This window comes from Canis aureus, chromosome 6 (genome assembly GCF_053574225.1).
Source record: "Canis aureus isolate CA01 chromosome 6, VMU_Caureus_v.1.0, whole genome shotgun sequence".
Lineage (NCBI taxonomy): Eukaryota > Metazoa > Chordata > Mammalia > Carnivora > Canidae > Canis > Canis aureus.
Genome location: NC_135616.1, coordinates 42,092,670 through 42,118,989, shown reverse-complemented (window position 1 = coordinate 42,118,989; position 26,320 = coordinate 42,092,670). Strand labels below are relative to the sequence as shown.

Sequence of the window (26,320 nt, the reverse complement as noted above, 5' to 3'; positions counted from 1 at the left end):
CCAGAAGCTCCGCGGGGAACTCGGACCCCAGACCGAGATTCCCCCCGCCCCCGCCCCAGCTGCGAGGCGGGCAGGCCTTGCCTCCCGGGACAACAGCGAGGGCCGCGGCGGGAACGCGCGGCGGGCACGAGGGCCGAGAAGCAGGCCCCAACCGCAAGCCTGGACACGGCTTTCAGGACTTCGGTGACACAGGCGCATTTCACTGCGGGGCTCGGGGCTCCACGCGCCCTGGAAGCGATACTCTCCGGGAGGGCGGGCCTGGGGACCTGCACCCCGCGGCCCGAGCGCGCTCGCAGGGCCTGCCCAGGCCTCTTCCTGGAGCCGCGCGCACCTGCAGCCCCGGGGGGGGGGGGGGTGCCAGGCGTGGGCGCTCCTGGACCTTGGTCCCCGCGCAGCTGCGGCCCCGGGGACGTGAGCGAGTCGCCTGCCTGCAAGTCCAGCGCCGCCCGCGCCCCCAGCCCCCCGGCCCCCGTTGGCCCCTCGCCACCGCGCCCCCAGCCCGTGCCCTCGCGCCCCCTTACGCGGTCGGCTCCCAGGCCCCCAGGCTCCGGCGGCGGCGGGCGCGCTCTCCTTCGGTGCCTCGGCCTCTCGCTCTGCAGGCTCGGGCCGCCCCGCGCTGACCCCGCCCAGGCTCGGCCCCCGAGGGGCGGTCCGGGGTCGAACCCCGGCCTCGGGAGGGCGCGGTGCGGCCCCGCCCCGCCCCCGTTAGCGGCCCCTGCTGGGGAGAGGGCGCGCAGAGGGGGGCCGAGGGCCGGGCGCAGCCTCCAGCCGCGCGTGCGGAGGGGCCCGGGGCGGTCCCTGGGCCGCGTCCTTCCCGCTTCCTCCCCTGCACGCACCGCCCCTGCCCCTGCAGGCGTTGGGGCCGGGCGTCCTGGGAAGCTTCGGGCGCACACAGCGGTGGACGCGGTCTTCCCCGCGAGGCCCGGGGTCTGCGGCGCCCACTCGGAAGGGCTGCGCCGGGGCTCCCCCGACCCGGCCCGGGGCGCCCATCCCAGACTCCGCCCGCCCGAGGCCCTCCTTCCCTCTCCGCGCCCCTGCAGCCCCTAGCCCCGCGCCCGGCGCCCTGGGCCTCCAGCCCGGCGCTCACCCGGCCCGGGACTCTGCCCTGCGGGGAGACAGGCTGCTGCCGGGCCGCGGGTGCGACTCATCGCCGCCCCCGGGCCTGTGCTCCGGCCTGTGCTCGGGGAGCAAGCCCTGGACCGGAGGCCTCGCTCCTCCCGGGTGCTGTGCTCCTGCCCCTGGAATCTACACCCCCCACCCCTCCCCGCCTCCCCGGGCATCTCTGTACTCTTTCAAAACTTGCTCTCTGAGAAAAAAAATTTTTTTAATTTAAAAAAAAAAAAAACAACTTACTCTCTGTCACATTCCTCCCCATCCTTCCCCTGAATCTTTCCGACAGAAGCTCTGGCCATTTCGCCAAGGGACTCAACTTTGCCGTTATTCTTAAAACTGCAGTGATGATGAAAACATTTTAAAATTAGATCCTGGTGATGGCCGCATTGCCACAAGTCTGAAATATACTGAAAACTATTGATCTGTGCACTTTGGGAGGGTGGGTTTTATAGTATGTGAATTACATTTCGGTAAAGCTGGTATTTCTTTTTTAAGATTTTATTTATTTATTCATGAAAGACACCCAGAGAGAGAGAGAGAGAGGCAGAGACACAGGCAGAGGGAGAAGCAGGCTCCATGCAGGGAGCCCGACGTGGGACTCGATCCCGGGTCTCCAGGATCACGCCCCAGGCTGAAGGCGGCGCCAAACCGCTGAGCCACCCGGGCTGCCCAAAGCTGGTATTTTTATATAAAATAACTACAGTGAGATTGTAAACTCAAGGCTCACCCATGTATCCTAACATCTTGCTCCTTGGTTACACCATCCATGCAACATTAGAATATGAAATCTAAGTTCGTGCAAGATATTTCAAAGTACAATCTGTATATATGCCGTTGGTAAATAAATACACTACAGAGTCCAACTTGGCAGGGCAAAGTTTAGATAGTCAGATTTCTACTGCTTTTGGTCAAAAGCCACCCAAAGGTTTATGGAGCAAAAGAGTGGGTATAATGTGATCTCTAGAATATTTTATATATTTTTAAAAATCAGAACAAATGATGTTCCCCTGTATAAAATTCTGGAGAGTTTCCAGGGACATAAGGTAGAATGAAAAATAATTCGGGGGAGGGAATGATTTTAAATAAAAATTGTAGATCAGTTCCTGATTCACAACAAAGGAAATAACATTCTTTATGTAAAAAATACAGGCATGAGGAAACATCAGCCAAAACCCAAATAAAGTAACATTCTAGAAACCAATGGCCCTTATCTCCGAAGACGTCAGTGTCAAAACAATGTCAATGTCATGAAACAGAAAACAAGGCTGAGAAACTGTTTCTTTTTTTTTTTTCTTTTTTTTTTTTTAGAAACTGTTTCTCATTGAAAGAGGCCAAGGAGTAGTGAAAAACAACTGCAATGCTCTATCTGGGCTGGGAAGAGTTCTAGAAAGGATTTATTGGGGATATCTGGTCTATAGATTAAAGAATAGATTACACATATTAAATATCTTGATTTTGAGAATTGATTTTTTTTCTAAGTTAATATACCTGATCTTGGAAAACATACACTGAAGTATTTAAGGAGTAATAGAATACAAGGTCTGAAATGGTTCTATCTATCTATCTATCTATCTATCTATCTATCTATCGGGAATTTAAAAGGAAATGTGGGGCAGCCCCGGTGGCCCAGAAGTTTAGCGTGGCCTTCAGCCCGGGGTGTGATCCTGGAGTCCCAGGATCGAGTCTCACGTCAGGCTCCTTGCATGGAGCCTGCTTCCCCCTCTGCCTGTGTCTCTGCCTCTCTCTTTCTCTGTGTCTGTCATGAATAAATAAATAAAATCTTAAAAAAAAACACAAAAAGGATGTTGCAAAATACTAATTACTAACTGGGTAAAGAGTATTTGGGAGCTCTTTATATTATGCTTATAACAACTTCATTGTAAGCTTGGAATTATTTTGAAATAAAAAGCTTAAAAATTTGTGAATTAGGGGTACCTGGGTGACTCAGTTGGTTAAGCTACCAACTCTTGGTTTGGGCTCAGGTTGTGATCTCAGGGTCATAAGATCAAGACCAGAATGTCAGGCTCTGCACTCAGAAGGAGTCTGCTTAAGACTCTCTCCCTCTGCCTCTCCCTGTGTGCCCCCCACCTACACTCACTCTCTCTAATCAAACAATCTTTTAAAAAATTGTGGATCAAACAAACATCTCAGTTACCGAGAACAACATGAAAATAACTACAGAGGGATTTTTAAAAAACTATATATTCCACAGGGACAAAGTGAACACGAGAAAAGGTAACAGCAGAGGAGAAACGTTAGGTTTTGCAAGGTGGAAAGTAGGGTGATTGATTCAGCAAAGTGAATAAAGCTGAAAACCTTCCTGCCACTAGAAGTGGGTGTGTTCTTGCTCTAGACCTGCAGGGATCAGCAAACTATGGCCCAGGAGCCAAATCTGACCCACAACTTACTTTTGTAAATCAAGTTTTACCAAAGCAAGGTTGCGCTTGTTTGCATATTGTCTATGGCTGCTTTCCTGCTACAATAGCAGAGATGAGCAGTTACCCATAAAGCCTAAAAAATGTATTACTTGGCCCCTTACAGGAAATGTTTGCCAACCCCTACCTTACAGCCCTGCAAAGTCTTAGGAGCCAAAGGCATCAAGAGCCTCCGAAGACAGGGATGTGGGTGGATGAGGGGAGTAGGGATCCTCTGTACACCCTGAGTGTCCCTGCTGGGTGAGAATGCAAGGCATAGACTCAATCACAGCACTTTATTTCTTAACGAGTAGAGAGCTTCAGTTCCGCAAGATGAAAAGCATTCTGCAGGTGGATGGTGGTGATGGTTGTACAACAATATGAATCAACCTAAAATCACTTATTTGTACACTTAAAAATGATTAGGGAAGCCTGGGTGGCTCAGTCAGTTAAGCAACTGACTCTTGGTTTCGGCTCAGATCATGATCTTGGGGTGGTGAGATCGAGCCCTGCGTGGGGCTCTGTGCTCAGCGGGGAGTCTGCTTGAGAGCCTTTCTCTCTCTCTCTCTGCCCCTCCCCCCTGCACTCCTGTTCTCTAAGATAAATAAATAAATCTTTAAAGATGAGGGATGCCTGGGTGGCAGCAGTTGAGTGTCTGTCTTCAGCTCAGGGCATGATCCTGGAGTCTTGGGATTGAGTCCCACCTTGGGCTCCCTGCATGGAGCCTGTATTTCCCTTGGCCTGTGTCTCTGCCTCTCTCTGTGTGTCTGTCATGAATGAATAAATAAATAAATAAATAAATAAATAAATAAATAAACAAATAAATAAATAAACAAATAAAATCTTTTAAAAAATAAAATAAAAAATAAAGATGGTTTAGATGGCAAATTTTGTTGTATGTGTTTCTACTGCAATAAAAAAAATTGGGGGAAAAACACCTCAGGATTAAAGTGTGTAGACGAAGTTATATCCCCTGTTCCTCATTCTCACTCCAAGCCCTCTGATCTGCCTACCTTGGCACTCGGCACTTGGAGGACAGGGTGAAGTACCTGATGGAAGACAATAGGATTGAGTGAAAGTCTTTGCCTGGAACTTCGAGTCCCTCCGAGGCCCCCTCCTGCTGTGGGGTCACAGGACACTGCCTCCAGGTGACAATCCCAGGGCAGGAAGTGGAGGACCAGTCTCTGAAATAAATGAGCAGTTCCCCAAGGAAACAGCCACAGATAAGGACATCTGGGGGCCTCAAAACAAAGATGCTGGTTCCCCATCTCACTGACTGAGCCACCCAGATGCCCTTGAAATAAAGTTTTTAATGGAAAAGTCAGAGCATGGAATTTGAGGAATTCTCCCAGAAAAATAGAATGCAAATCAAAGAGATAGATGATGAGGTACCTGGGTAGCTCAGTCGGTTGAGTGTCTGCCTTCGGCTCAGGTCATGATCTCAGGGTCCTGAGATGGGGCCCCACGTTGGGCTCCCTGCTCAGCTGGGGAGTCTGCTTCTCCCTCTCCCTCTCCCCCTCCTCCTGCTCTCTCTCATTATCTCTCTTTTTCTCTCAAGTTAATAATCTTTTAAAAAATAAATAAAAATAAAAATTAACTTTAAAATACTGTTTTCTAAAAAAAATAAAAAAATAAAACATAAGAAAGTACTGTTTTCTGAGGTCATTGGATCCCCGGCATTCATTGCTTCTTCCTTTAGATTCAAAAGCATGTCTTGTGCTTTTGCAAATCCCAGGCTCGGATCACTTCCTCTTTCTCTCCTCACCTCAAGCTTTTCCTTTGCTCTTATTCACCACGGGACTCCTTGCCCTGTCCAATCTGCTATCTGGACACTCCCCATACTTACCAATAAATTCCTTTACCAGACACCAATCGAGAGCTTACTGATTGCATAAGACCCTGCATGCATCTTATGACAACTAGATTCTGAAAAGGGCATAGTGCCCACTACTCATTACGGCAAGACGAACAGATTATAAATCCAATGGGACTTTGAAGATGTGAGGGTGGGGATACCAAACAGGCTCTAGGGGGACCAAAACAGGGGATACCAAAACGCTCAAGAGAGACTTTTGTAAGAATATTAATTATATAAAGTACTTTCATATCTGCATTTTCTCATCATTTTTATTTTTATTTTTTTAAAAGATTTTATTTATTTATTCATGAAAGACACACAGAGAGAAAGAGAGAGAGGCAGAGACACAGGCAGAGGGAGAAGCAGGCTCCATGCAGGGAGCCCGATGTGGGACTCGATCCCGGGTCTCCAGGATCACGCCCTAGGCTGAAGGCGGCGCTAAATCGCTGAGCCACCCAGGGATTCCCCTCATCATTTTTATAGTCAAGTATATTTACCAGTCATCTGGCAGCATATGATGCTACCAACGAACCAACCAATAAATAAAATGCAAGCAGAATCCCCAGTTTCTGGAAACTCGCTCCTGTTCAATACACAAGATAATTTGCAAAGATATCTGTTGGGGATATCAGGAATGACAAAATAACATATAATATATCCAATGTACTGAGTTACTACTCATAGAAAATAATCTGAGGTTTTCTATAGGTTTCACATTTATAAAAAAAGATTTCACATTTATAAAAAAAGATTTCACATTTATAAAGAATGCAAAGAAGAAAGATGCAGTTCATTGAGCTTCAAAGCATTTTCCTCAAGTCCACAGAAAGGAGGATGGATAGATCATTACTCACCTATCCCCAAAGTTCTTCCAAATGATTTCACACTGACTCCCCAACACCACTTTCTCCTAGGTGTCCCGGGTTCTCTGACTGTGCCCTGTTCTCAGGACTTCAAGAGCAAGGATCAACGATACAACTGCACACAGATCAGAGGTCAACAGAAGGAAGGAAAGGTTAACAAGTGCGCAAAGTTCAAAGGCAGGAAAGGCTCTCTGGCCCTCTGCATGTCTGCATGGGACACCGAATCTTTTCCATGCCTTATTTCACTGTGAACATAATTCTGTTCCCATTTGGAACAAATAAGGGACTGTTATTAAGCCTCTGTGTTGTTTTTTTTTTTAGATTTATTTATTTATTCATGATAGACACAGACAGAGAGAGGCAGAGACATAGGCAGAGGGAGAAGCAGGCTCCTCGCAGGGAGTCTGATGTGGGACTCGATCCCGCATCCTGAGATCAGACCTGAACCAAAGGCAGGTGCCCAACCACTGAGCCACCCAGGCGTCCCTAAACCTCTGTTTTAATCAATTCTTTGAAGCATCAGCTGGGTCTGTGGGGTGTTCAGACAATAGCAGTTTCTGCCCTTTTTCCCATTGCACCCCTGGCGCCCATTCTCCTGAAAGAGTGAAAATGAAAACCAGGTTGAACCCGTCTAGTGGATGACTTTTTATATTTGTATATTTATTATTTCTTTCTTTTTCACTCACATCTCAGGCACCGTAGGTAGAAGACCTCAACAGACACGGAAATTAGCTCTTTCTTCAACTGACCTCTCCCCATGGACTCCCATCCTTCCCCAAATCCCCCAAATAAGTTTAGTGGTGGCATTATTCACTGTTTTCATTGTTAGGAAGCACTTCAGTGCTGATCTATATAACTACTATTAATTTTCTTTTTTTTTTCCCTGTTTAACATGTTTCCCCTAATTAGTATTTTTTAAAAAGGTTTTATTTATTCATGAAAGAGAGAGAGAGAGACAGAGAGAGAGGCAGAGACATAGGCAGAGACATAGGCAGAGGGAGAAGCAGGCCCCATGCAGGAAGCCCAATGTGGGACTTGATCTCAGGACTAATAGGATCACGCCCTGGGCCGAAGGCAGGCGCTAAACCGCTGAGCCACCCAGGCATCCAACTAATTAGTATTTTTGAATTTCGCATAATTTCCTGCGTACCAGGCCCCTACTTCAACACCAACCCCCAATGGTTATGTACAGCTCTTCCTAGTAATAGTAAATTCATTCACATTGGATTTCCTTCCATTTTTTTCTTTTTTTTTTTTAGTGTCTGCGGAGACTCTGACCTGCCTCATGTGGTGGCTCCACACCTGGTGCACCACCTCCACCCTGGGGATCCTTTCAGGGCTCTCCTATTAGGCATCTGCTTCCTGTACCCCACATCTCCTCTTCCATAGCTCACTCCTTTGTTTTAGAGGAATGCATCCCTGACAGCTTCTTGTAGAGTTTTGAGATATGGTGCACATCACCTGCCCTTTGCTTGGTTATCCCAGGACTTCCCTGCAGATACGAATTCCCCAGGTCACTGACATCAGGTGGGGATGTGGTGCTTGCTTTGATCAATAGATCACGACGTGACATCTCAGCAGAGGCTTTAAGAGCTGTTGTGAGATTCTGCTCTTTCCTCCTCTACCTGGAATCAAGACTTTGGAGCAGGAGCAGGATGGTGGGCCACAGCTACCTCTAATTTAAGCAAAATATAAACTTTTTCAAGGTACTAAGATTGGGGAGATTGTTACCTCAGTAAAACATAATCTAAGTGTGTCTGGCAAACATCTACATTCAGCACTTCCCATTTTTTTAAAATTTTTTCTTTTTTTTAAAAATTTATGATAGTCAAAAAAAAATAAATAAATTTATGATAGTCACACAGAGAGAGAGAAAGAGAGAGGCAGAGACACAGGCAGAGGGAGAAGGAGGTTCCATGCACCGGGAGCCCGACGCGGGATTCGATCCCGGGTCTCCAGGATCACGCCCTGCGCCAAAGGCAGGTGCCAAACCGCTGCGCCACCCAGGGATCCCAAGCACTTCCCATTATTAATGCAAAATTCCAGAATGGAAATCATTGTCCTTCAGAAGTTTGAAGGCTGTGGCCATGATCTCCTGGTTTCTAGGACTGCCACGGACATGCCCAAAGCTATTCTTCTTTTCATGTTTATTTATTTAAGTAATCTCTACGCCCAACATGGAGCTTGAACTCAGGACCCCAAGACCAAGAGTCGCACACTCTTCTGACTGAGCCATCCAGGCCACTCAAGTACAAAGCCATTCTGATTCTCCAACCTTAGGTTTTAAAGAACCTCATTTTCCCTTTGAAAGCTTAAAGGATCTTCTCTTTACCTGCACGGTTCTGAAATTCCAGCATCATTGGCTTTGATGCTTGGTTTACTTTCACGTGCTACTCTAGGCACCAGGAGGGCTCATATCCTTTAATTCTGCAAACATTTCTTAAATCATCTTATTGATGATTTCTGCTTCTTCAAATTTCCTTTTTCTGAAATTCCTGTTATCCAAATCTTGAACTGATAAGAAATTATCCTCTCTCGCTTTTTTTTCTTTTTGGCTCCAATTTCTGAGATATTTCTGTATTTTTTTCCCTTCACATTTTTGTGTTTTCATTTCAGCTAGCATGTTCTTAATTTCCAAGAGCTTTTCATTGTTGTTGTTCTAATCTAGGCTCCCTGAAAGCAGAGTGTAAAACAAGGGCTTGCATGTAAGTAGCTTATTTGGGATGTCATTCTAGGGACAGGAGGTAAAAATGTAAAGGAGGAAAAGAAGATATGAGGATGTGTTTTTTTTTTTTTTCCTGGGGGTGGGGTGCAGAGGAAGAATCTCAAGCAGACTCTCCACTGAATAGGTGACGTGGGGCTCGATCCCACAACCCTGAGATCACGACCTGAGCTGAAATCAAGAGTTGGACAGACTGTGCCACCTAGGAGCCCCATGAGGATGTATTTTCAACTTGACCACTGCTCTGGGCAGCTGGTGCTGCCTTCTGTGGAGCCTTCTAAGCTTTCTAAAATGAGTCTCAGAGCTGGTCCACCCAGGGGGTGAAAAGCGGAGTGAGAGCTCCCATCCCTTACTGGCCCTGGGTGGCCTCACAGGCTTGTGAGTCATGGGTGCAGGGGTGCCAAGAAGAGTGATGTTAGACCCGATCCTTAAGGAGTGGAGTAGGAGACTGGCTCTCATCCCAATCTGAAACTTGTGTCTGACAAAAGGTATCTGTAGCAGGCTGAGTGATGGTTCCCCCGAAGATATCCACGCCCTAACCCCCAGCATCTGTGAATTTGCTGCCTTATGTCGCAAGAGACTTTGCAGATGGGATTGACATGGAGACAGGATCCTGGGCTATGTGGGGGGCACTAAACATGGTCACAAGGGTCTTTACAAGAGGGAGGCAAGGAGGTCAGAGAGGCAGAAGTGATGGGGTGGGGAAGGTGATGAAACGTAGAGCCATGAGCCAGCCATGAGCCGGATAGCCCCCGGGGGCTGGGCAAGGCAGAGAAACCCATTCTCCCTTGGAGGCTCCAGAAGGAACAACCCCTACCCTACTGAACCTTCACAGCAGCTCTTGAAGACCTGTTCAGGACTTCTGATGCTGTAAGAGGATAGATTCGTGTTGTTCTCAGCCACCAAACTTGTGGTAACTTGAGATGGCAGCCACAGGAAAGGAACTGGTTGCCAAGGAACCAAATCTCCCACAGAAAAAGGTTGGCGAAAACGCTTGCAACACACATTACAAAGGACATTCTGAACACATAGAGGACCCCCCCTTTTTTTTTAAAGATTTTATTTATTCATGAAAGACACAGAGACAGGCAGAGACATAGGCAGAGAGAGAAGCAGGCTCCATGCAGGAAGCCCAGGACTCTGGGACCATGCCCCAGGCCGAAGGCAACACGGCTGAGCCACCCACAGATTCTGAGAACTCCTATTTTTTAAACATAATGAACACACAGAGATTACTGTGCCAGGCACCGTTTTAAGTGCTCCCCAAATATTAATTCACTTAATCTTCATAACAACCCTATGGGGTAAATACTATTTGTTTTTTAAGATTTTATTTGAGAGAGAGAGAGAGAAAGAGAGACCGCGCATGAATGGAGGTGGGTCAGAGGGAGCAGCAGACTCCGTGCTGAGTGGGGAGCCTGATATGGGGCTCAAACCTAGGACTCTGAGAACATGACCTGAGCTGAAGACAGACGCTTCACCGACTCAGCCACCCAGGCACCCTAAGAATATCTTTTTTTTTTTTTAGAATATCTTTTTTAAAAAATTCATGTACAAGTCTTTGTGTGGACAGATGTATGCACAATTTTTATTTTTTTTAAATATTTTATTTATTCATGAGACACATGGATAGACAGAGACATAGGCAGGGGGAGAAGCAGGCTCCATGCCTGGTTACTTTCAAGAGTATTGTCCAGTTTTCATTATGATTGTGTGGGGTGTGGGTATCTTGGAGTTTCCTGAATCCACAGGTTTAAGTTTTTCACCAAATTGGGAAGTGTCTAGCCAGTATTTCTTCAAACACCCTTTTCCAGCATCATGTTTTCTCCTCTTCTTCTGGGATTCTGATGGCACAAATGTTAGACCTATTATTGTCTGGCAGATCTCTGAAGCTCTGCTCATGGTTTTGCTTTGTTGTTTCCTGAACTTTTCCTCTGATCTTGATTAAATTCTCTTGGTTTATCATCAAGTTCACGGTTTCCTCCATTATAATAGACTATTCAGGGAGTTTAAAATTTTGATTACTGTGTATTTCTGTTCTAAAATCTCCATTTTGTACTATAACTTTTTTCTTTGCAGATTATTTCTTCATGGTCTACAAATGTTCTTGGTTACTTGCTGGTTCACTTTTATAAGAGTTGCTTTAAAGTCTCTGTCAGATAATTCCAACATCTGATATTTCAGTGCTGGGATCTCCTGATTGTCTTTTTCTATGAATTGAGATTTTCCCCATTTCCTGGTATGCCAGCTAATTCTGGATTGTATCCCTGACATTTTGAACACTGTCATTAAACTCTAAGTCTTGTTTAAATCCTATGGAAAATACTGAGTTTCTGCTTCAGCAGGCAGTCAACCTGATTAGCTTATAGGCAAAGGTCTATTATTAAAAAAAAAAAAATTCCGGCAAAACTGACATAAAACATTACATAAGTTTCAGGTGTGTGAGATCAGATAAAGGTTTTTTTTTTTTTTCTTTTTAAGATCAATTTTATTTTTTATACATTCTACCAACTAGGCGAGTCCCTCCACCTGTGTTTGTTCACTGAAAGGAGGACCCCACAGATAAAGATTTTGAAAGCTAAACTGACACTGGAATCATAGCCTTCAGAGTGCCATTTGGGATGTCAGTTCAACTTTCAAAATCAATACAGTGCTTTTTGGATCTATCACATGTGAATGCCTCCCAGTTACTGGCCCGGGATTTGGGTGGTGGTCTATTAGTCTTTGGTCTGCTGAAAAGGATCAGATCCACACATACATAGAGCTTAGCAGTGGACCCAGAGGTACATAAACAACTTAATGAAGTCACTTTCTGAGTTCTTTCCTCCCTGTGATCTCTCTGGTACTTTGATTCCTTCTATCTCTAGTCACTTTTGCCACAGTGTCTGCATCCAGGGCCAACTGGATGGAGGGCAGAGAGAAAAATGCAATGGGAATTGGTTATACCCTCTTGGAGACAAAGCTGTACGGAAGAGGAAGGGTCATCTCCCCAAGTTTTGGCTCCCGCAGGTTCCCACTGCCAGTAGTGGATGCTGTCACCAGCATGGGATTGCTGGGGTGGGATGGGGGGCAGTGTAAGAGAACACAAAAGAATAAGGAAGCAATACAAAGGACTTCTGCACTCTCTTGGGTATATTAGAAGATCCCCTTGTACTCCTTGAACCAGACGGAGAGGGCTTGTGGCCTGTCTGCACCCCAGCATTCATATCCATCATCCTTCCAGGGTGCTGAATTTGGGCTGGGGGATACCAGAGGGGGAAAATGGTGAATTATCACTGGTTCAATGGTACTTCCAAGTCTCATCTTCTTCCTAATCCACCTGCTGTTTTCTTTCAGAGTCCTCACACAGCTGCTTCATGCGCTCACAACTGTATTTGGTGAAAGAGTCATGGTGGCATGAGCTTGCTCCACCTTATCGGGAACCAGTCCAACTAGTGCTTTTTAAAGTTTATTCTCTACACCCAACATGGGCCTCAAACTCATGACCCTGAGACCAAGAGCTTCTCCCACTGAGCCAGTCAGGTGCTCCCCCAACTAATGCTTTTAATGTAAGGAAATGGTATGAAAGATTTTAATTCTCTTCTTGCATCATCATAGATTTCAACTGCAGTAGCAAAAGAACATCTTCCCTGTGTTTAAAGAGAAGTAAGACTAAATATGATGATACTGCAATTACCACAAGGCATTTTTTATTAAGATGAGCAGAAGGAGTGCAATAAATGTAGGGATTTGGTTTTCAGTTTTATTTTCAGCAAGAAGAAAAGATAGGACCTTTAACCATTCTTGGGCAATTAATTTCACATTTCACTCATTTTGAATTAGTTTTAGAACACTCTGAAGACTATTACCATCATACAATTGTTAATGTTAGTTTTTCTAAGGGTAACAAAGTATCAACTATAAAATGTTGCCAACACTGCCTCTAATCAATGACTTAGGGCTGTGGGTGAGAAAGATTTTGTGTGTGAATAATAATATATATTATTAATATATTATTAATATATATTATTAATATATTATTCACACAAACACACATTTTGGGAGAGAGAGAATGAGTATGAATGAGGAAGGAGAGGAGCACAGGGAGAGAGAGAGTGGGAGTATCTTAAGCAGGCTCCACGCCCCCACAGGCTTGATTTCATGACCCTGAGATCATGAGCTCAGCTGAAATCAAGAGTCAGATGCTTAACCAACTGAGCGTCCCCACAAGGCGCCCTGAGACTTTATATTTTTAAGACAGAAAGTTGGCAGACTAGGTACCCCAAGAGGGAGAATCCAATCCTTTACAGTAGAGAGTATATGTAGCCAAATAGCAATGTTTATTTAATGAACTCTGTGCTCCAAGGAGAGTGGGTCTTTAGAAGAGAAAAACAAAATGAAATTTTAACTGCGATACCCAGAATCCCAATTACTACAGTGACTTCATATGGATTACCTTAGTCAGCAGTGTTTGATCAAATATATTTCTAACATGTTTGCTAAAAATTAACCCAGCTAAGTGTGATTATGGTGTCAAGAAATACTTCATGATTACAAAAAAAAAAAAAAATTTGAGTATACAGCACTGTAATTTTCAGAATATATGATGAGTTGATGTTTTATTATTTATATGGTCTTTAAGAAATTTGATACATTTACCAATTAATTCTCTTAATATGTACAGACACAAATAAACGCAAGTTTTATATTTAAGGATTTCTGTTTCTCCCCAGTAAGAACATTCTCTATGGGGGCAGTTTTGTTTTGCTTCCCAACTGCCAAAAATGGCATTTAATAATAGACACAGCTCTCAGCAGAAAAGGCAGAAAATGCTACCTCTAAATAATCCTTCAATGGAAATTATGAAATAAACCTTAAGAGCCAGCCATACTTTTTGCCCTGAAAAATAAAATGACTACTTCTAGCGGCTACCATCTACTGAGCATTACAGTGTTTCAAGTACTGTACCAAGGGCTTACAATAGGTTCTACCATTTGATCCTCCTCATGTCCTAGGAATCCTGCTGTCGGCCCAATTTCCAGAGAAGGAAGCAGAGGCTTAGAGAAGCATAAGACCACAGTTGGGAAGCAGGCCAGTCAAGACTGTAGCCCAGGCTGCCTGCTTGCAACTTCTGCTCTCCTCTCTCTGCTGTAAGCTACAAGGACTCAAGGAACCCAAATCCCAGGCCCTTCCTTTCAGGTTATTTTAATAAATAAAGTAGTGTTAAAAAGCAGAAGGTGTAAATGAGAACAAAGAAGGTCAAAAAATCCTCCGGTGAGCCCATTAATTCACCCCAATCCCCAAACCTCCTTTACTATTTGATGTTACTTATTTACGTATTTTATTTAGTTTTATTTATGTATGTATGTATGTATGTATGTATGTGGGACAGAGAGAAGCAGAGACATAGGCAGAGGGAGAAGCACGCTCCCTGCGGGGATTCTGATGCAGGACTTGATCTCAGGACCCTGGGATCATGACCTGAGCCAAAGGCAGACACTCAGCCACTGAGCCACCCAGGCGCCCCTGATGTTACTTTTCTTAATCAAGAAAACCACCTTGCAATCAACAGACATCTTAAGAGAAAGTCATGTAATAATAAAAAGTACCAACAACAAAATCAGGCTCATCAGGCTCATCTTACATTAAATGAATACAGTAAATCTCAGTCAAAAAAATCATTAATTCTCGAGAAGTTATACACTTCAAGAGAAACAATGTATATTCATATAATATTTTACTCACTGACTTCTCTGAAACATGCAAAATTTCATATGGCTGATAGAATTGTCCAGGTTAAAATGTTGCTCAACACGACAAAGTCCTAACAAAAAATATTTTAATGTAGGAAGCAACATGTGAACATTACATTGAGATGGTAAAACTGAGGTTACAATTATACGATAAATATCAAATGATATCCTTCTGGCTTAATGGAAAAAATAACAGTTGTGACAGTCATGTTCAACACCTTGGTTAAGTACAGGGAGAAACAGGCAGGAGTGGCACAGACATATGCAAAGATTTAACAGTTCAAATAATCTTTAGCCCTTCTGAGAAAATATAGATGGGAAATCTGCAGCAAATACTTGCGTAATATGGTGGTTCAGTCCACTAGTGATCATCTGTTCATGCACTTCAAGTAAATGCAGTTGTTTTTGAGCACTGGAAACTAGATTTAAAGCAAGTCCCTGCTCAACAAGCTAACAATACTACAAATTCCTTACATTCAAAAATACAGTTTAAGTTTGGAAAAGTTTTAGGTAAAGCATACTCATTTCCATGATTACTTTTAGATAGAACTGAGACTACATTACTATATTATACATAGGTACACTGCTGTGCACAGGTAATTCCAATTACCATATTTTATGTTTGTTGGTCATCAATAGCACAAATTTTATGCTCCAAAAGAAATACAACAATCCAGCAAAATGGTTAAATTTAATTTTCTTTTAAAGACAGATTAACTAAATTTAAGAACTGCCTTTTACTGAATTTCCAAAAATAAAGGCTTTCTACCTGAAAGCATGTACGTTCCTAGCTCTCTAAAGTAAACATTAAAAAACAAAGTACAAAAAATGATCTCCCCACTTCTGAAGAGCCCACTTAGTTACATATTTTCTTTCCCAACACTTTTTCTGATTCAAAAGATATTTACTTCCTAAGAACATGAAGGATCTTCATTTCAAACCCGTCAGTCCGTTTCCATGGCAACACTGCGGGATTCCTTGGCTACCATGAGTCGCATTAGTTGACTGTGGAATTTCTCAATCTTCTTTACATCTTGGGCTTGGTCTGTTCTATACACCAAACACTGTCAGAAAATTTAAAAGTACACATTAACTGTGTAAAACTAGATTATCAACAACGTAGCAAATGTAGGATTGGGTACAAATAGAGTTCTTCCTACTGTGTTTTGCTCTATTCCCTCTAGAGGTCATACTAAGGCAGTTAACACTCAAGTTTCTAAGCCCCCAGCAATCGCGTTTCTTTAGTATCTTATAGTATTTCCAACTCCACTGCTGTAAGCAAAAAACTAAATGAACTCTAATAGAAGCTCCTCAAAAATGACCAATTAAGTAATATGCCAAGTCCTGCTGTGGATCTGATGAGAATTCAAGGCTTAGAATCAGATTATTTTCTCCCTGGGATCTGGTCATGATTATCTGAGTTAAACTGGGTTTTAAATTGAGTTAATTCAACTGGGAAAAGCATACCAATATTAGGATAGCTTTCCCTACTCGTTAAATTGGGAAATGGGGCAGGGGTAGTAATGGTAATTTAAGAAAAAAAAAGAATCCAGCATCCCTTGCTCACAGCTGGTCATGATCTAAATTAAACCAGATAAATCTGTCCAACCTTGATTTTCCAAAGGCTTACACAATTTTTAATCCAGACCAAATTCTTCCTTGCTATAAGTTAAACTCTCCGATAGATACTTAAGATCTGCTTATGGTTTCTCAAAAACTATTTGTTCTTCTAGAGTCTTCAAAAATATCAAATTTAAGCTGGCAACTCTTTCCCTCATTTTGTAATAAAATGTCCATTTTTCTTTAGCCCATTTTAAGGCTTCACATGAGTCTTATAGGGAATGAATGATCCTACAATAATATTCATCAACTTAAGTAATTTATAATTCAATCTTATCATCCCTGACTGGTCTGAACTCATTTTGCCTTTAAAAATCACTCAAAATCGTTATCCATATATTGCGGAAATTTGTGTAACAATCTTGTAAAGAGGCCATAATAATTTCTATCATTTCAATTTCAGTACACCTGCTGTGGGAGGATCTATCTACATTGTCACTGCAGTTTGACAGAAAAAATTTCAGATTCATATACAATATTATACATCAGTTATGGGATTAGAAGAAATGATGCATAAATAGGATTATAAAAAAGTCAAAGCCACATGGTGATTATAATAAATGTAGCCTAAGACTGAGTTTCTGAAGGACTTAATAGTTAAAACAAATTAGCAAGGGAAGTGTACACACTTTTCAAGAGTTATTAGAAAATAGTGTTTTACCATTGGGAGTTGGTTCATATGTTTACTATTTAGGAGGATGGTTTTGTGTTTTAGCCCCCTCCAAATAGGGACCAATTCCAGTAGTTTTTTTTTTTTTTTTAATTCCAGTAGTTTTAAGAAAGAAAACAAAACAAAACAAAACAAAACAAAAAAAAAAGAAAGAAAGAAAACAGAAGGCATTTTTCATATTTCGATTTTGTCACAGGAATCATCAATGTGACAAAGTTCTTGGCACTACTGTCATCCCTGTATCCTTAATTATGTTTTATCGTTACCAGATGCAAAGTCATCATTTTGAGATAAAGCCTTTTGTATCAAAATCAGTTCTGCACTTTTTCCTATTTTATAACAGGACATGCCAACTTCTCCTCAGCAGATATACCTACGCTCTGTGTGCCCCTCACAACTGGGACGATCCTCAATGTGAAGGCTCCAGGATCAAGCACACATGTGTGGATGTACTAAGAGGCAGGTACTTTCACCTGTGTGGTTTACTACCCACACCCCAATCAGGGAAGCAGACTACCACTATGGCACTTTACATAAGGGACTGAGGCCCATAAAGCCAAACTTTTGGCCTGAACTTTTCCAAGGCCGAAACGCTGGTAATGGCTAAATTAAGATTCAAGTCTCTTCACTCTAGGTCTAGCACACTACAGCTCAAGGTTCTCTTCATTCTTCATATTTTCAGTTACTTCAAATTTAATTGGTCCCTGGAAGACATGGTAATCATTAAAAGTCTGAATTTATGCAACCTCACAATGGAACCTTGAACACAAATATATAAAATCTAACATACGACCAGAGACAGATAGGGATTTTTAATCACTATGAAATTTTTAGAGAATTAATCTATTACGAGCCTGTTTATAAGTGCTCTCCGGGTCAGGACACCATGCTAGTCACTGGAAACGTCTTTCTGCACCCTAGTGTCCCGAAACTCACAATCTACTACTAAAAAGACACACTTGATAAAACAATGGTGATACAGCACAAAAAGAGCCAAAAGAAAAGCAAGAGATGAAGAAATCCTTCTAGATGGGTTTTGAAAAGTCAGTCCCCATCTCGCCACCTAGGCCAGCAGTGGGATTCAGTGCCACAGTAAGAGAAAGGGACCAGCAGAGGTCTAGGACAACCCACCTCGTCTCAGGAGTCCCACAGCAACATGTGACAGACGATGGAGGGGATGGGAGGCTGCAGTGACATCGTGAGTGATGAGGAGCCACTAAGCAAGCAGGGTTATAACCACCAAATGTGCATGTTCAGAAATCCCTCTGGGCAACTGGATCAACTCTCCCTCTCTCAACTCTCCCAGAGTTGATCCCTCTGGACAACTGGACAGCAGGGACACATTCGGGAGACTGGTCTAGCAGAGGAGCCAGGTGAGAGTGACACCCTCAACTTCAGGGAGCCACAGCAAAGATAGAGTGACCATGACAGGAACTGAGACAAGGGTGATCGAGCCAGTAGTTCCCACATGCTTGGAGAGCACCTGGAGCATGTCAAGGATCAAAATACAAGCTCTTCAAGCTTGTCCAAGGGCCAGGGACACAAGAACGGGAGAGTTAACAGGAAGCAGCAGTTGGAGCAGAGACAAGGAGTCCCATTCCAGACAGGCTGCTTGTGAGCGGCACCAAGGTAAAGGAGGCCTAGCAGAGAGCTAGTCAGGAAGTCAGAAGAAAAACGTGAGCCAAATGTACAAATCTGGAGACAGACCTAGAATCAGGCAGCCCTGTGCTCCATGACTGAATGGGTGCCTCCAGAAGCAGTAGGAAAAGATAACCCAGGACAGAATCCTGAAGAAACCAGTATTTATCAGCAAAGAGTAATAAGACAGAAACAGAAAAATAAGACAAAATGGAGCCACAGATGCCAAAATAATTCCCACCAGAGTGGTTTTCTGTATCAGAAGCAGCAAGAAGTCCAATAAGATGTGAACCGATGAGACTATCAGGTTTGGAAATTAGCGGCTCTCAGCAAGAGTAGTTCAGTGGACAACTGCTACATATAGCCATCAGGTGGCAGAGGGTCTTGGAATTGATGAGACTGTGCAGCTAGGGAGGAGGGAAGGCACTACACAAAGCCATCATTTCCTCCCCCTATGCTCACAAGGAGCCCTCTATACCATGTCCACTTTTAGTCTATGCTCCTTTGCTTAAGATCTGAAGAAAGTGATTAGGTTACACTTGACATACTGCATCAACAAAGTAAGTTATTTCCCCGAGTCCATGAAAGTGGCTTCTAGAATGAGGTTTTTGACTTTGGAATGAAATGCAAAATAAACATTCTAATGGGTAATCGCCATAAATTCTATGTAAATAATCTCAAACGATTAACTCAAACAAATCTGGAAGTATGCAACAAATAAAAATGTATACTTACAACTAAATCATCTGTTACTTTAATACACAAACTCCCATCAGAATGCCTATATTTGAGAACCACACGTGCCTGAAATAAAAATACATATTTAGAAAAAATGACGTCAGAAAGCATTTCTCATAAATAATTTAGTCTTCGGGTATGCTAAAAAGGATCCTTTCAGAATTAACAGCCAAAACATCTAAAGGCATCTTTACTGTAATCACCATTATTGAAATGAGATACAAAACAGTATTTTGGTTCATCCTATTGCTATAATTTCTTAAAAAGACTTATTAGAAAGTTAGATATTTATTTGCAACGTTTGAAGAGATATACTGAAAATTCCTGAAACACATCCATATTCAGGGAATGTCCATGAGACTCTTAGGGTGGTTTGGCATTAAGAATACCCAGATCTTGAGGCGTCTGGTGGCTCAGCTGGTTAAGTATCTAACTCTTGATTTTGGCTCCGGTCATGATCTCGGGGAGCTGTGTTAGGCTCCATGCTGGGTGTGGAGCCTGCTTGGGGTTCTCTCTCTCCCTTTCTCCCCGCCCCCCTGAAGAATATACAGATCTTCCTCAACTTACAATGGGTTATGCCCCAATAAAACCACTGTCAGTTGAAAGTATCATAAATTGAAATTATCACAGGTGTGTGGCCAGCTCAGTCTGTACAGCATGCCACTCTTGATCTCCAGGTTCTAAGTTTGAGCCCCATGTTGGGTATAGAGATTAAAAATAAAATCTTAAAAGAAGAATATCGTTAAGCCAAAAATACATTTAATACACATACTTTACCAAACATTATAGTCTAGCCTACCTTAAACATGCTCCAAACACTTACATTAGCCTAGAGGTGAACAAAATTATCTAACACAAGCCTATTTGATACTAAATGTTGAATGTCTCATGTAATTTGTTGAATACCATACTGAAAATGAAAAACAGAATGCCTGTGTGGGCACAGAATAGCTGTAAGTCTATCAGTTGTTTACCCTTGTGATTGCCTGGCTGATGGAGAGCTGTAGTCCACTACTGGCTGTGGCCACCATGACGACAGTGTTGTCCGTATATCACTAGCCCAAGAAAAGATCAAAATTCAAACTCACAGTACGATTTCTACTGAATTTATATGGTTTTTTAGTACCAAAAGTCAAAAAAACGAAGGTCCATGCAAGTTGGGGACCATCTATATATTGAAGGGGATCACAACATGCCTCCTCAAACATGTAATTTTGGCATAAGGACTATTTTGAGAGGAGAACAATTAGCTCTCTGCCCTTTCTGTCTAAAAGCAGGGCTACGTTAACCTTTGTTTTCTAACAGTAAAGGTGCTTTACTCCCCTTAGGAGGAAAAGGAGGGCTCTTCATCTGCGTAACAATCCTTACTAATCACCTTCCTACAATTTACTCCCCTCCACAGAAGCCCTAAACTTATTTCTTTCCTTAGTCCACCCTCTTTTCCATGCATTATCACCCCTGTTTACGTGGTATATAGGCCCCAATTATAGCTGCCTCCTCAAGTCAAAGACTTTGTCAACTCCATGCCTACTGCATACATGTTGGATTTTCTGTCTTGTTAATCTGTTGTCAGTTTAATATGCAGGGCCCCAGCTGTTATACCTAAGAGGGAAGAAGAAAGTTTTTCCTTCCTACAACACCCACAACCCAGACAAGAGAAATGATAGGAAAAGTAGGGGGAAAACAGCAGACAAGGCTCTGTAGGTCCAAGTCCATGTTGCAGGAAGTACTGCTGCAGTTATAGTTCATGCCGTCCCCTCCCCATGGCCCTCAGGAGGTGAATTCGGACTCAAGCATTCAGCAAAATCACATCTTTATCGTGATGGCACAACACAATGCATTTCAACAGAAAGGCAGAATTTTGTCTTGAAAAGAAGTCTCCACCAATAACTTTCCCAAAATAATTCCTATATTGAACAGCATGCGACATGATACCTTTTGTTATCTGGCATTCTACAGTTCAGTGGCCAAGAAAATGACTGATTTGGAAGAAAACATCTCCCAATAGTTTACAACTTCTCGGAACATCATTTTTATTTTTTTATTTTATTTTTTTCTAATTTAAAAAATTTTTATTTATTTATTTATGATAGTCACACACACAGAGAGAGAGAGAGAGAGAGAGAGAGAGGGAGGCAGAGACACAGGCAGAGGGAGAAGCAGGCTCCGTGCACCGGGAGCCCAACGTGGGATTCGATCCCAGGACTCCAGGATCGCGCCCTGGGCCAAAGGCAGGCGCCAAACTGCTGCGCCACCCAGGGATCCCCCATTTTTATTTTTTTAAATGACAGATTCAAAATAGCGTACTGCGGTGGAGTCCGTTTTTTTGCTGACCAATATAAATAACTCTTGTTTAACTGGCTGTTTAAAAAAGTGCCTGTATCTACAAGCCAAAATAGGAACCTAATTTTTAAATGGTTATGATGTAAAAACAGAAGCCTCAAGACAATTCTGGAAACTAAAGGAACAGGGCTGTGAAGAGCTGTCACTTCAGCTTTTCCCATGTCTCTGCTCCCCTGGGATTGGAGGGGTGGAGGTGGGAGAAGGCACAGCACTCTGAGATGTGTTTTGATGAAGGAGAAAAGGGAACTCACCAAGCACTTACACAAATTACAATAATTAGATTATCTGTAGATACCTGATTATATATATTGGGCTATTTAAATCAATTCTATGTGTTTTAAAAAATTCAGTTCTCCAAAAACAAAAAGAAACTTTAAAATGTACTAAGCCTAACAACTATGTAAAGTTTTAACTCTCAGTTAGAAAAACGCTGGTTGGCTTCATGAGAAGTCAGAGTTAAAACCTCCACGGTACTATCAGAGCACCTATTTTGTGACTGAGGGGCATCTAAGTTACCAGATCAGATGCCACAGAGAGAAAGCAATCAAGATTCTTGCTCTCTTAGGAACTTTGAACTCAACCAACCAAAGTAACCAAACACAAGACAGCATGAATGAAGTCCTTTTATAGGGGGATATACAGGTGAAATGCTCAAAGAGAAAACAGTGATTTAAGTTGGGGGAAGGGGACGTGTTAAAAGGCTTCACAAAGGGTGGCTGTTGCAACATGCATGCTTCAGGGAAGAGGGTAGGACAGAGGTGAAGCAGCAGTGTGAATGAAGACCTAAATTCTGAGGATGCTGGATGGGGTGGGAGGACAAAGCCAGAGAGGCTGGAGAGGGTCACACTGTGGACTGGGAGTCTGCGCTTTACCCGGCAATCAACGGGAAACCAGCATTTAAGTAGGAAACGGAAGGAATTCCATTTCTGTTTTTGACAGTTGTGGCACGAATGGAGGAGGGATTAAAAAGGCAGATGGACTGAGAGGTTGTAACGTGGTCCAGCAGTAACGCCACCTTCAATGAAGCAATGTGAGAGAGAATGGTAAGGGGTGACAGGTACACTTGACAGCCCAGGAGGGCGGCATAGAAGACAGAGAATCCTGTAAAACAGGTTCTGAGTCTCCTATTGTTCTGGCTGTGTGGACTAGCAGAGACAGCACAGACTTGGGGTTTAGAGAACTGGGTTCAAGTATTAGCTTTCTCTCTTAGATGAGGCAATCCAGTTAAGGCATCAAAGACTGTCCATCAGTCTACCTCCAGACACTGTCTTGACTGCTCACATAAATCATACCCGTAAGGATGTGTCATGCAAAGTGCCTGTCACATACAAGGCACTCCAGGACACTGCTGCCAAGGTCCTCTCCTCATTCCTCCCCTTCCCCATCTAAAAATCAGAGCTGAAACCCAGCAAAGTTTCTGAGCCCTGGACTTCTCGGTGGGGTGAAGAGCTGACTGAGAAGCTCCCCATCCTGCCCCTTCCAGACTGGCTCTGTTCATAGCCCACCTTGTGTTCACCTTCCTACCACATTCTTAAAGCAGGACTGCTCTTGATGTCAGGGTTTCAAACATTCTGTGTACTGTGGGCGTACTTCTGGACAAAAATCCTGTATCGTTTTCAGGGTGCGCTGCTTGTGTGGATAGACACATGTCCCTACAAACAAGGGGGGTGGTGGTGGTGGTGGTGGTGGTGTCGACCCAACCGGAGAGCCAGAAACCGTGTCACACACAAAATACCCCATTTCAAAAATAACCTAACTCATTTCATCATCTGCAACTGTTACATCATTTTATTGTAAAGAACGGATAAACACTGTTTCAGGGCTTCTTGTTACTCATCTAGGTCTAAAAACATACCAAGACTTTTTTTTTTTTTTTTTCTTTTTTCTTGACTGGCGAGGAGCTATTTTAAACCGTCTGTGGATCTGACACCAAGATAAGTGAAAACCGGAGAGGAAGAGAAATCGAGGTCTGAACGCTGCAGTCCCCGTCACTGGGGCTTCTGGGGGGCCCTTTAGGAAGGAGCTCAGGCATCTACTCGTGGCAACTTCTGCGGGGGCTGCGAATGGGCCCCTACGCTTCTGTGTCGGGGCATTTCCCTGAGAAGAGGGTGCAAACACGCTCGTATACTCGAAGCACTGACCTCCGACTGAGAAAGGCCCTCGGGTCTAAGGGGTGTGCACGCCTCCGAGCTGGGGCGGCCTTCAAGGCAGTCCGGGGCGCGAGGGGCGAGGGGGGGTCTGGAGGCCGCCGCCGCAGGGGGAGGAGCCGGCCGGCAGAGACACGTAAACCACCCGCAGCACCACGGAAGCTCGGGGCTTGGGGGCGGGGAAGGCGGCCCGGGGCGCCCCGGGGGACCCGCCGAGACCCCTCCCGAGCCTCGGGGAGGAGCCCGTGGATACCACGACGCCCGGCGGGGTCGGGCTGGGCTCACCCCCCGCACCTCCCGGCGGGCTGCAGCGGCTGGCGGCCGCGCGGACCGCAGGGAAGACATCCTGACCCGGGGCGAGCCAGCGGCCCCGCGGGGACGCACCTTCATAGGGTCGGCGAGGTAGAGTTTCTCGGCCGCGCGGCTGAACTCCTCCCAGGTCTGGTACTGCGGCATCGTGGGTCCGCAGCGGACGCAGGCAGGGGGCGCGGCCCGGCCCACCTACCACCTACCTCGGGCGGCCAGAGACCGATGCGGGGGGCCCAGCGGCCCAAGATGGCGGCGCCGCCTCGCACCAACGCCTCGTCCCATTGGACAGCCCGGCCCGGCCTCGCCCAATGGAAAGGAGGGATGCTGCCGGGAGGGGCGGAGCCCCAAGCCGGCGGCTCTGGGAGCTCGCGGGAGAAGTCGAGAGCAGGGAGCCGGGGGTGGGGGGGAGGTGCGGACAGCGCCCCCGTCCGCACCGGAGGAGCGAGGGCGGGACTGAGTGGTCAGGCCGGGGTTCCCGCGGCCCCCACGCGGCGCCTGTCCGCCCGCGGCCTGGCCGAGAAGGGGAGACGCGGACGCAGGCGCGCAGCGGGGAAGTGTGTGCGATGGACCCCGAGGAGGCGCGGGCGCGCGGGGCCGGGGCGCGGCCGCTGTGTTCCAGACCTCGGGTGGACGCCGGGGGTGGGCGCTAGGGGAGGGGGAGAGGAAGCCGGGAGGAGGTCCCGTCCTTACCTGCGCTTGGCTCTGCAGGCAGCGGGGGACGTGGAGGAGCACCTGGCCTTCGTCAGGTGGATGGAGGGGTATCTTACATACGGTGAAACACACCGGCTTTAAACCTGCAGCCCGGGGGCATCTGGGTGGCTCAGCGGCTGAGCGTCTGCCCTCCGCTCGCTCGGGCGGGCGCGATCCAGTCCCGATGCAGCTCCCCGCAGGGGGCCTGCTTCCCCTCTGCCTGTCTCTGCCTCTGTGTGTCTCTCATGAATGAATAAATAAAATCTTAAAACAAAAAAAAACATATAGTGTGATGCACTCTGCCTAGGCTATACGTATACACACGGGTCACAAGGCAACACGCCCAGGACCACAGTCAGGATGGGAAGTCCAGAAAGTCCCATCGTGCTACTTTGTATTCAACCGCTCCCCACTCCCCCCTGCAGCCCCCCTCCCCCCAGGCCGTCACTGGTCTGCTTTCTGCACACTAGATTAGTTGTTCCTGTCCGCTACATTTTATGGGGCTCCGGCTGCACACCCACCCCCAACTACAGTGCGAACCCAAAGGCAGGGAGGCCTCTTGAGATGCTCCTCCAGTAATAGAGGCAGGGGTGCCAGGGATCTGAGTTCGGGCCCTAGCCGGGGAGTGGACAGGTGCATGCAGACTTGGGGATGGGCCTGCTGAGTCATTGGCCCAGACCAATGGAGGCTGGTGCCACTGGCTGGCACAGGGAAGAGAAAACAAGAGGCTGGGGGAGGCTGGGGAAGACCATGCGGGTGGAGCCGTCTGGTAGCCAAGCTGGATGTCTCCAACTGAAACTCCAGCAGGGGTGTGAAATAGGGCGTCATGGATCCCTCCTCCAGGGAACAGCCACACGAACACAGGGTGAGAGAGAGGGAGCAGAGCCTGCAAGAGGCAGAGGAGAACTTGTGAGATAAAAGGAGGCCGGGAGGGTCTGCGACAGGCACAGGTTCTAAGGAGGGAGGAACCAGCCTGATCTCAGGTGGCAGATGGGGCACAAGTACACGGAAAGGAGTCGATTGATTGCACTCATTGGTAACCTCGGCCAGAGGAGCCTCAGCCACACTGGGGTCTGGGTGGAATTGACCGGAAGAGGCGGAGAAGTGGAGGCAGCTGCTTTACACGCGTCTGAACAGACCCCCAACAATACGCAGAAGAGATCAGAACGTGGCCTGAAGACATTACTAAAGAAAGAGTATTATTTTTCTTATTTTATTTATATTTATTTTTTTTGTAGGTCCATGCCCAGCGTGGAGTCCAGCCAAGGGCTTAAACTCAGGACCTGAGCTGAGGTCAAAATTCAAACGTTTAACCAACTGAGCCACCCAGGTACCCTGGAAGAGTGTTATTTTTTATTTTTATTTTTATTTATTTATTTATGACAGTCACACACACACACACACACAGAGAAAGAGAGAGAGAGAGAGAGAGGCAGAGACACAGGCAGAGGGAGAAGCAGGCT

At 45.3% G+C, this 26,320-nt stretch overlaps 2 protein-coding genes across 2 annotated transcripts in view; both read right to left on the bottom strand.

Moving 5' to 3' along the window:
* Positions 1 to 679, bottom strand: part of EPHX1 (epoxide hydrolase 1) — a 32,627-nt gene extending 31,948 nt beyond the window's left edge. The window contains exon 1 of the mRNA XM_077901302.1: positions 522 to 679. The gene's annotated coding sequence lies outside the window, so the exon portion shown is untranslated. The remainder of the gene's footprint in view (positions 1 to 521) is intronic.
* Positions 680 to 13,537: 12,858 nt separating this feature from the next.
* Positions 13,538 to 24,438, bottom strand: SRP9 (signal recognition particle 9). The gene is made up of 3 exons (XM_077901298.1): positions 24,243 to 24,438; positions 19,366 to 19,434; positions 13,538 to 15,766 (listed from the first exon to the last, which is right to left on the bottom strand). Exons 1-3 carry the CDS (start codon positions 24,312 to 24,314, stop codon positions 15,647 to 15,649), a joined length of 261 nt encoding a protein of 86 aa, XP_077757424.1. The 5' UTR covers positions 24,315 to 24,438; the 3' UTR covers positions 13,538 to 15,646.
* Positions 24,439 to 26,320: the final 1,882 nt, after the last annotated feature.